Here is an 11539-nt window from a genome sequence, read left to right as displayed (position 1 = left end):
AGAACTCCTTAGGTTCTGTCTTGGCACGCTTCCTGCTTTGGTGCAAGCTCTGGCCATTATGCCTCCTAAAGAAGGTCAACTTTCCCCAGAAGCACCTAGATTCTGTAGTTTAAAGTATGAAGCCTTTGTCATCTCATCATTCAGCATTAACCCTGGACCACTAATAATGCTGCATTTTCTATTTTCAGTAGGTATCACACATTCTCACATGTCTCACTTCCAAATGTTGTGCAGCAAGTGCTTGGTAAATACCTTGATACGAGTCTCTGCATTAGTGACAGCATACCTGTGTTTCTATCCTGTGTCCATTGTTTAAGAATTAGATTTCCCAAAACCAAATTGTGGTTTCTTTTGTCCCTCCTACCTTGGTATCTTGGTTCTTTATGTCTCCTCCATTTGATTGCTTTTCCCAATTTTATCTTAAAAAACAAGTCGCTCAAGTCAGTTCATCCAATAGCATAACAGTAGAGACTCATGCCAGTGTTGATTAGTAGACTAAAATGAGTATAGAAAGTAGCTGAGTGGTTTATAAACACATTTATTTCATGCAAATGAAAGCTTATAGTTATTAGATCCCAACTTTAGCATTTTAAAGATCTTTTGTTTTTCTCCCAGACTATGATAGAAGAGTTAGAATTTTAAGAAAATATAATCAAGATTAAAAGCCAAACACACCAGTTTCTGTTGTTGTAGCACCTGATATGAACTGAAGAACATATAAACCCTCCAAAATTCTGCTTTCATTCTTCTGCTTCACAATCTAGAGATAGGAGGAGTCTTATGGAGTAATATAAATCTGAACGCCCTTTCAACATTGCTCTTGGAGTCCCTGGCCAGCCGGATGGTTGTCTTGATGATGCTCCCGTATTTCCTGGGGACCTTGACCATTTTCCCTTCCTGCCTTGCCTCCCTAGTTTTGAGGATCCATTTGGACAAATTTTCTTAAATAAAAATCAGAATGAAGGAGAGAAAGTTTAACTTTATATTCTTACAAGAAAAAGCATTGAATCTGTTACAAATGCCATTTAACAAAATTTCTAAGGCCTACTCATTACAGGCTGTTTTCAAGAAGACAGAATTTCAGCATAAGGAAATAATTAACTTGGAGTTTATTTTTATAGGATTTTGGATCTGTGATAAAGGTCAGTTTTCATGTTTGTATCCACTTAATAAAATGAACTATGCTTATGTATTTATAGATTAATGCTTAGGTAAAAGGAAATTTTAGATCCATAATAACTAAATCCTTTTCACTAAATGGCCTTATGTTTTCTAGTTTGAAACTTGTTTATAGTTTTCTCTTGAGCACGTCGGGAGAGAAAGGTGGGAGAAAATATTGGATGCCAGGTCTAATGGAGTGGGGAAAACTGTTATGCCATTGATATCTCGTGGACTATGATGATGATGATGATGTTATCTGTGTATTTGTATATATTGTTCTCATCTATGCTTTTGTTTTTTTAGATATGCTTTTTAATACACATCAGATTAGATACTTAAACTGTGTACATTTTTGCAAGTATTTGTATAAACAGTAATATTGAACAACTTTTACTTGAGTGCTGGAAAAGTTTTGTTTTGTTTTTTTTTAATTGTTAGAGATGCCTCTGCTTTGGGGGAGAGGACTTACATTGAGACATCGGTAATCCATTTCAGAACATGCAAGCTCAGGAGAGGAGGGTTCTGGGGTTTTTAAAAGAGTGAATAAAACCATTAGTTGTTTCCTCTTTGATGTTCTTTTAATAAAACTTCTAATGCATGCTTGTGGATAATTACTTATTGGCCTGTGTACCTGTTACTGCCTGGTGGCATGAGCCTTGTAGAGGCCGCTGCATGACTGGTGTTTGCTAGATACATTATAAACTTGCCTTGGTCTCCCTGCTAGCCACTAGTGTACTGGATATTCTGCTCGATAGAATTAGGTTGAGGTAACCTAGATAACCAGTATACTACATTGTGTTGTCAGTAGCTGCCATGCATTTGTCCCACATTTAAAAAAATCAGAGCCTATTGCTTTAACAAAGATGTAATCCTTCTAAAAAAATGAAACCCAAACTCCTGCCTATTAACTAATAAATGAATATAAGATACGTTATACAGTCTAAGTTTTCTATTAAAATCTCATCAACATTGTGTTCCAAACTGCTTGCCTAGGAATGGGAACTCTCCAAAGTGAATTTTTTTCGAGGGCCTATCTTCATCTCCTCACTGCAAAACCCTCAAAAAGCAGGGATTCCTTTTGATTTTATACTGTGTTTGGTCGTCATTAGATACATCAAATAAATACGTGTTCCATTTGTGCCTCTGAAATAGACTCTTTTTCCATGAAGGGAAGAATAGATTGGGTTTGGTTTAGGCATAACCATGGCTGTTACTAAAAGGTTCAGAAGATGGAAGTCTAGATATGAAAAATGTACCCTCTCTCAGTGGAAACAAAGCTATAGACGTGGAGTAATATGAAAATCTCGTAACAAATACCTCATTTAATCTGGTAAGAATTAGAGCTTCACTTGGGTGTTCAAATTAAATCAGGAAGAATCTTGAGATTCCTTGATACTGCAGAGAAGGTCATATTAATACTGAAGGCTACTAGAGAAGCTTAGAGTTTGAGGTAAAAAAACAACAACAACGATATGGTATTATTAGTTTTTATGCTATTTGGTGATAGACTCTTGAAGCATCTAGTTTCTATAGTAATAGATGCTCTTTAAATGTAAACTTACCTTTCCTGAGAAATGGACCTTCGCATGTGTTTGGCAGCAGGACTACTCTATTGACTGATTGTATGGTAGTCCCTTCTGGAGGTAGGTAAAGGGTTAATAGAAATACTTTCTTGCTTGGAAAAACAGAGGACGTCACCTAGGAAACTATTGCTCTACCTGGAAGTAGAACCTAGCAGTCTGGGACTGAGTCTACATGCTATGTTGGTTGGGACTTCCTCTGCTAAGTTCCTGTTGTTGAACTTTTTGTTGTTGTTGTTTGTTTTCCTTTGTTTTCTTTTTTGGTCTCTTAGTTGTTCCTCTTCTTTCTCCCCAAGTTTTCCTTCACTGAAAAACTCTTTACTTCCACAAGTCTCGCCATTGTTTTTGTTCAGTTATACCCAAGGAATTCATTGTTTTGGTGGGAGTACTTCTAAAAGCCTCTCTGACTTCACTTAAAGAACTGTGCAGGTGAAACTCAAGCTATTGAGGACTCTTTTTTCCCCTGACAATAAAAATGTTTGGTCTCAAGCCTATTAAGCTGGAAGCAGTGGCTCCTGCTGGGCTGGAATCCTTGGAATCAGGATGTCGTTGGGCTGATGGTAGGTGGGCTGTGTCACAGGGCTGATGGCTTGTATACCTACAGGAGGAGTTCTCTGGCCACACCGTTGGTACAGCAGCTCCTTCCAGGCTCATTCATGGAACAGGCATGGTGGCAGTCTTGGAGAAGAGTGCCAGCCCCGGTCAGAGGTAATTTTGTACTGCAGAAAGGTGAACAAGACCAGTAGGAAGCTCCCATAAGGACCAGGGGAGGGATGAGGGTGGATGAGATGGGGAGACACAGTGTGGGCTGTTGGGGAAATTAAAACCTCTATTAAGACATATTTACATAATATATATGCTTCAATGTGTATTTCATCTACTCCTATCATCATAAGTGACTGATACAGCTAAACTGACTAATGTTATATGTCTGTGAACATTTTTACTTAATCACAGTTGTCACCATTACCTGCCCTCCTGACAAATCGTGCTCCTTTACTTTGAGCAAAGAGAACATGATGACAGGCTACTTTTGTATCTGGCCCCAATTCCCTTTTCAGAAGAATTATAAACCACCTCTTTCATAAGCCCATGCTCTGCAGGAAGTGAAAAAGTGGTCTATTGTTTTCTATATGTCAGAAAACGAATGGATTCCTATATCCCATAGCAATACCAGCCTAGTATAAAACGCTAGATCATGATCTTGCTGCCAGTAAGATATGACCATCATAGCTCTTTCATCCAGGCCAGAACTATGGCCAGTGAGATAGCACTCCAAGGAGTGCTGCTGAGAGCCAAAGACCCTTGTTTGCCACTGGAAAGACGGGATTCTCTCTGGGGGGTAAACTTGTTACGCAGTTTCAGTTAGATGTCCTGGGAATATTTGAGATTATTGGAGTTCCCTTTCATGTCATGGAGAACTTGATAAAACTGGGTAAGATTAGAACATCATCTCTTTGAGCTATTTCCTCACACAAGTTAGAAGCTCTCCAGTTCTGGAGCTTTCATATAACTTTTTTTTTTTTTTTTTTTTTTGGTTAAGCACATCCTGGTAAAGTGGTAATTATGAATTGGACTTTAAAACAATAGTTGTACTGATTATTTTTGTAAGCTTCCTGAATTAGCTTTAGGCAGTTGGTAGTGAAAATAATAACAGAAGGGTAGTGGGACACATCAAGAGGTGCCAAAGTAGGTTTGAAATTTTGTTATTCCTAGTAACTAGAGTTGTAGCCTGTGACATAGTTAAAATAATTAGAAGTGTCTGGGGGCTGGTTAATAAAACACCGCACATATTAATGGTCATAATAAACCATATATAAAGCTGTCGATGACCGCTTTGCAAGAAGTAGGAAATGTTGAAACAAATACTCATGGAAAAGGACACTTCAATATTTGGGGAGATTACTATGAGTAATTTAAGCTATCATTTTAATTGTTTCAAAGATATTCCAAGATCTCATTTAGAGGTTGTTAAGAAGTTTACAAAATAGGATTTTAGTTAAAGTTTTTATTATGGAACTTTTTTTGAATATAAATCAGACATTGTAATTTTGGTTCGTAAGTATCCATTTTGTGATAGTAGAAAACAAGTTTTCATAATTAAGTAAATTTTCATAGAGCTTTTGAATCTTTGGTTGTATTTGATTAGTTTCACACTAATATTCTAATATTTTCTGATCATGTAAAGGAAATTCAGTTTTATTCCACCATTATATAAAACTTCTCTAGGCAGTGGTATGTACATTTATTATCAAAATGTTGAGTTTTAGGACTTGTGACCTCTAAAATAAAGGTTATCATAAAATAACTTATTCCCTTTCATACTCTAAATATTTAAATGTATATAGTAACAAGTTACTCCAAGTTATTCTATTCTGCTTTCCATTAATTTCTTCATGTTTCCTTAGTTTAACACTCTGTTAGACCTTAAAAATAAGAAATCAAGGTAATTAATTTGGGAATAGAACAGCTAATTAGTTAAAGGAGATAGTAAAAAATTTTTGCTGATCTCTCATATGTAGCTCTAAATATTTTTTTGTAACCCTTATTATTTTAACTATCTTGTAAACTTTAATATATTTTACAACTGTTGAAATTCCATGTAGATTTAAGGGTAAACTTTTGCATTAGTTAAAAGCCAGGATCCCATGAATTCCTACTGGAAGGTGAAAATAATTTTACATGGTTTGAAAACTCTGATATAGTGTTGCTAATTAGGCAAGAAATAAATGCTACATTCCATCTCAAAGGAAAGATGAGAATCCCATCTCCCCAGTGACATCCAATGCCTTCTTCCAACTTACTGATAGCTGTGACCTATTCGGAGCTGTTATATTGAGTCCAGACTGGTAGGATTTCCAGTTCAGAATTCTTCCACCTTCTTCCACCTTCTCTCAATAGCAGTGCTTTTACCAAGAAAAAAAGGTATATAAAACTAAAGGGAATCCATTAAACCATTTACAATGTGAGATTGGTATCTTATTCAAAGAATTTACAGAAATTAGAGAAAAGAACATAGTTGGAGATTATAAAACATTAAACTTTTACTAATTAGTAAAATTGATAGTTATGGGTGGTAAAACACTTCCACTAATATAATTGGCGTAAACTTGAAAATAATTTTGTTCTTAAGACAGCAGTAAAACAGGCTTCCTGCTTTCTTAACTTTGCTAATGATTCTTTTTTTTTTTTTTTTGGCATGAGCTTCTAAATTAGGCTATCCAGTCTATGCTTGTTAAAGTAACCAGTCATTTGTGAATTGACTTTTATAGTAAGTGTAGAACTGTGTAAGAAATTGACTGACGTTGTTAGTGCATGAAGACAAGCTGTCAGAGGGTTTTGGTTGTATATTACATAGCCTGACTGATTCCTATCTAAAAGTTAGTGTACTGTGTTTAGTCCTTTATTTAAAAGTGAATCACTAATTTCACTTATCTTAAAATATTTTTAATAGTTGAGACTAATAATCATGCTTTTTATGGGGATTTTGAAGCTTGTGTCAAGACCATATTTTTGACAATATCAGAAGCTTTTAATAAGGTGCTTGCTGCTGAGCTAATGATATGCTTTTGGTAGTATTTCTTATACCTATCTTCAATAGACATTCAGGCTAGTGTGAATGTAATAATCAAGCCTCAATCAAACCATACTTAGTATGACAAATATTGCATTATACTGTAATTTAGGTATTCATGCTTCTGATAAAGGGCTTAATTCGACTCCTTGAGGAATCGGGAAAACACTATTGATTTTATACTGGAATGCAAAGTAGCAGCCATTTATAGTGCAAGATATAAATCACTTCCTAATTAAAATTAAATCAAGAGAAATTAAGAATCTCATGGCCTTATATGTAATGGTACACAATCTTAAGTGTAAAATTATATTTTGTATCAATTGTGTTCCTGTGCATGGGTTTCTGGGCACAAAAAATTTTGCAGCTAATCTTAATAGAAGCAGATAATATTGACTTGAAATTTCTCTTAATTTCTTTCTGTAGGAACATTGCAGTGGACTAAACTACTTATTCCAGATATAATTTATTTATTTTTGTTTTCCCTTTTAAGAAAATGTCAAAGAAATTTTTGGACAGACTATTATTCATCATCATATCCCTTTTAACTGGGACTGTGAATTTATCCGACTGCATTTTGGGCATAATCGGAAGAAGCATCTTAACTACACAGAATTCACACAGTTTCTCCAGGTGAGCTTAGTTTTCATAACTGCTGTCAATACATACCATTTCTCCTCCACTTCCTTCCTTTTTAGTTTTAAGTTTATTACCAAAAATAGCAATTCCTTGTGGCATTACACCCCCATTTTTCATTTCCTACTCCCAGAGGCAATTTTTTAAAACTCTTGTAATTGTTTCTTTCAGTGATTACTTCTATAGCTTTAAATAATAAACTTGTGTTGGCACTTCTTTTTTTTAATCTATTTTTTTAATTGAAATATAGTTGACACACAATGTTAAATTAGTTTCAGGTGAACAACGTAGTGATTGCCTATACTATACTCACCACAAGTGTAGCTACCGTCTGTCACCATACAATGTTACTATATAGTACCATTCATTATATTCCCTATGCTGTGCCTTTCATCTCTGACTTATTCATGGCATAATGGGGAGCCTATACACCCCACTCTTCTTCACCCACTTTGCCCAACCCCCTACACACTTCCTCTCTAGCAACCACTAGTTCTCTGTATTTATGGGTCTGTTTCTGCTTTGTTTGTTCATTTGTTTTATTTTTTGGATTCCACATATAAGTAAAGTCGTAAGGGATTTGTTTTTGTCTGTCTTATTTCATTTAGTATGATACCCTCTAGGTCTGTCACTACTGCTGTAAATGGCAGGATCTCATTCTTTTTTATGGCCGAATAATATTCCATTGTACATATATATCACATCTTCTTTATTCATTTATAGAGGGGTACTTGGGTTGCTTCCAGGTATCTTGGCTATTGTAAATAATGTTGCAATAAACATAGGGGTTCACATGTCTTTTCAAATTAGTGTTTTCATTTTCTTTGGGTAAATACCCAGTAGTGGAATTACCAGATTGTATGGTGTTTCTGTCTTTAATTATCTCAAGGAACCTCCATATTGTTTTCTACAGTGGCTGTACCAATTTACATTCCCACCAACAGTGCATGAGGCTTGCCTTTTCTCCACATCCTCAACAATACTTATGATTTCTTGTGTTTCTAATACTAGCCATTCTAACAGATGTGAGATGATATCTCATGGTGTGTTTTTTAAAAAAAGATTTATTATTTATTTTATAGAGAAAGTGTGGGGGGTAGAGGGGCCGAGGGAGAAGGTGAGAGAGTCTTAAGCAGACTCCGAGCTGAGCAGAGCCCAACACAGGGCTTAATCCTATGACCCTGAGATCACAACCTGAACTGAAACCAAGAGTTGGTTGCTTGACGGACTGTGTTGGCCATCTGGATGTCTTTTTTGGAAAAAAGTCTATTCATCTCTGCCTGTTTTTCTGCAAATATTTTCTCCCTTGAAGTACATTGTCTTTTTCTTTTGTTGATGGTTTCCTTTGCTGTGCAAAAGCTTTTTATTTTGGTGTAGTCCCAATAGTTTACTTCTGTTTTTGTTTCCCTGCCTCAGGAGACGTATTTAGAAAAATGTTGCTAAGGCCAGTGTCAGTGAGATTACTGCCTGTGTTTTCTTCTACGAGTTTCATGGTTTCAGGTGTTAATTTAGGTCTTTAATCCATTTTGAGTTTATTTTTGTGTGTGGTGTAAGGAAGTGGTCCAGTGTCATTCTTTTGCATAGTTTTGTTTAGTTTTCCTAACACCATTTATAGAAGAGATTGTCTTTTCCTCATTATATATTCTTTACTGTTTTGTTGTAGATTAATTGACCGTATAATTGTGGGTTTATTTCTGCACTGTCTATTCTGTTCCACTGATCTATGTGTATATTTGTGCTGGTACCATACTGTTTTGATTACAACAGCTTTGTAGTATATCTTTGAAATCTGGGATTGTGGTATCTCCAGCTTTATTCTTCTTTCTCAAGATTGTGTTGGCTATATGAGGCCTTCTGTGGTCTTGTACTCTAAAAATTTTCACTTTTAGATATTTTTCATTTAATTTGAACTGTGGAAGATTAGGAGCTGGTTCTTTCACCCCTCTCTGTCTCCTACAGACTTGAATATTTTCTGTCTCCATCACCCATATAATTATGTTATGATTCTGCTTAGATCAATAATCATATTTTAATTACTATAATTTTATAAATACTATGCATGACTAAAACAATTACTTTTCTTAGGGTTTCTAGTTTTTCTTATTTGTTTAGTTTTCTATGTATTAATGCTGATTCATTCTTAAATTTTGCCTCAGTTATTAACATCTCATTTTAATATGTTTACAACATATTAGGTATTCTATCAATTTCATCTTCTTGGAGCTCTCTAGGAGCTTTTTCTTTTTTTAAAAAAAATCAAGGTAAAATTCACTTAACATAAAATTAACCATGTAAAAATTGCATAATTTAGTGGCATTTAGTACAATTCACAGTGTTGTGCAACTATCAGCTTTGTCTTATTCCAAAACCTTTTCATTACCAAAAAAATCCCCTCTGTACTCATTAAGCAGTCACTCCCCATTCCTGTTCCTCCTCAGCTCCTGGCAGCCACCAAACTCCTTTTGCCTCTGTGGATTTACCTATTCTGCATAGTTAGTTACTGCATAAAGTAACCCCCCCCCCCATTATTTACAGTTTTGCTTTTTGCAGTTTCAGTGTACCTGTGGTCAACCGCGGTCCAGAAGCAGATAATCCTCCTTCTGATGTATCATCAGGAGGTCAATAGTAGCCTAATGCTATGTCACAATGCTCACATCATTCACCTAACTTCATCTTATCACTTAGGCATTTTATCATCTCATATTATCACAAGAAGAAGGGTGAGTACAGTAAATTAAGATATTTGGAGAGGGCAAGAGAGAAAGAGACCACATTCACATAACTTTTATTGCAATGTATTGTTATAATTGTTCTATTTTATTATTTTAGTGATTACTGTTAATCTCTTACAGTGTCCAATTTAGGAATTAAACTTTATCATAAGTATGTATGTATGAGAAAAAACAATATATATAGGGTTTGGTTCTGTGTGCGGTGTCAGGCATCCATGTAAGGGTCTTGGAACATATCCCCCATGGATAAGGGAGGACTACTCTTGGTGGTATTATACAATATGACTTTTTGTGTCTGGCCTTTTTTCCCTTAGCATAATGTTTTCAAGGATTATCCATGTTGTAGCATGTATAACTACCTTATTCCTTTTTATGGCTAAATAATATTCCATTGTATGGATATACAGTATTTTGTCTGTCCATTCATTAGTCGATGGACACTTGGGTTGTTCTTACCTCACCTTTTAGCACTTGTGAACATTGGAGTACATGTATTTGTTTGAATACCTGTTTCCAGATCTTTTGAGTATATCCCCAGATGTGAAATTGCTATATAATACGGTAATTTTATGTTTAACTTTTTGAGGAATTGCTGGAGTGTTTTCCATAGCCCCTGTACCGTTTTCTTCTCCTTTTTTTTTCTGCACCATTTTCTTGGAGTTTTCTGACCTGCTTCATGGTTGGAGGCTGGACTTTGTACTTTTTGCATAGCTGTCAGTCTGTCAGTCTTTCATCTCCCTTCGCCTTCATTGTGGGGAATCCATTTGTCTTTCTTTTATGTTGAATCTCCTTTTTTCTGGATTCCATCTCTTCCTTTATTATGGTTTACTTCCTCTTTTTGGTGGAATGCTTCCTGCAGGGGCTCCTTGAGGAAAGCAAAATAATTTTTTGTGAGACTTTTCATATCTGTAAACCTCTGCTGTGTTTACACTTAGTATGACTGGATATAGAATTCTTTTTTTTAAGATTTTATTTATTTATTTGAAAGAGAGAGAGAAGGATTGAGAGAACAGGTGGGAGGAGGGGCAGAGGGAGAAGCAGACTACTTGTGGAGCAGGGAGCCCAACATGGGGCTCAATCCCAGGACCCTGGGATCATGACCTGAGCCAAAGGCAGGTGCTTAACCGACTGAGCCACCCAGGGTGGGTATAGAGTATACCCGCCCTACTGGGTATAGAATTGTAGTAGGATTTATTTTCCTCCTAATTTTGAAAACATTTCTCTTTTGTTTTCTTGGTTCCTATTTTGCCACTGAAAAATCCAGTGCCATTCTCATTCTTGATTCTGTTCTGAAACATTTTTTCACTCTGGAGGGTTTTCAGGTTTTATTTCTTTTCTTTTCTTTGGTATTTTGAAATTTCATGATGGGGGCGCCTGGGTGGCGCAGTCGTTAAGTGTCTGCCTTCGGCTCGGGGCATGATCCCAGCGTTCTGGGATCGAGCCCCACATCGGGCTCCTCTGCTGGGAGCCTGCTTCTTCCTCTCCCACTCCCCCTGCTTGTGTTCCCTCTCTCTTTGGCTGTTTCTGTCAAATAAATAAATAAAATCTTTAAAAAAAAAAAGAATGAAATTTCATGATGATATTTCTTGGTGCAGGGCATTCAGTGGGCTCTTTGAATTTGAAAACTTTGGTCCCTCAATTCTTAAAAATATTCTTTTTTTTTTTCTTGAAAATATTCTTATTACTTTTCTTTCTTTCTAGGACTGGTAAAGCTATTAAATGTATGATTTATTTTTTTCATCTCTTCTACTGTTGAACCTTTTATTAAGTTTTTAATTTTGTTACATTTCAGATTTTCAGTTAAAAACTGAATATTCCTTTCTGAATATTCCTTTTTTAAAAAGAACATATTCTTT

At 35.7% G+C, this 11539-nt stretch overlaps 1 protein-coding gene across 2 annotated transcripts in view; it reads left to right on the top strand.

Annotated features, from left to right (window-relative positions):
• SLC25A12 (solute carrier family 25 member 12) overlaps window positions 1-11539 on the top strand; it is a 96394-nt gene that overhangs the window by 30237 nt on the left and 54618 nt on the right. Inside the window, exons 2-3 of one of the 2 annotated variants that reach the window (XM_045779878.2) lie at window positions 3346-3449; window positions 6809-6948. In XM_045779878.2, coding sequence (XP_045635834.1) covers window positions 3398-3449; window positions 6809-6948 — 192 coding nt within the window. In that variant the 5' untranslated portion in view covers window positions 3346-3397. The remainder of the gene's footprint in view (window positions 1-3345; window positions 3450-6808; window positions 6949-11539) is intronic. The other variant, XM_045779859.2, reaches the window with a different exon arrangement.

The sequence above is a fragment of the Ursus americanus genome, chromosome 1, assembly GCF_024610735.1.
Source record: "Ursus americanus isolate L20-20 chromosome 1, mUrsAme1.1.p, whole genome shotgun sequence".
NCBI lineage: Eukaryota > Metazoa > Chordata > Mammalia > Carnivora > Ursidae > Ursus > Ursus americanus.
The sequence above is the reverse complement of the archived record's forward strand: the minus strand, read 5'-3'. Positions and strand labels throughout refer to the sequence as shown.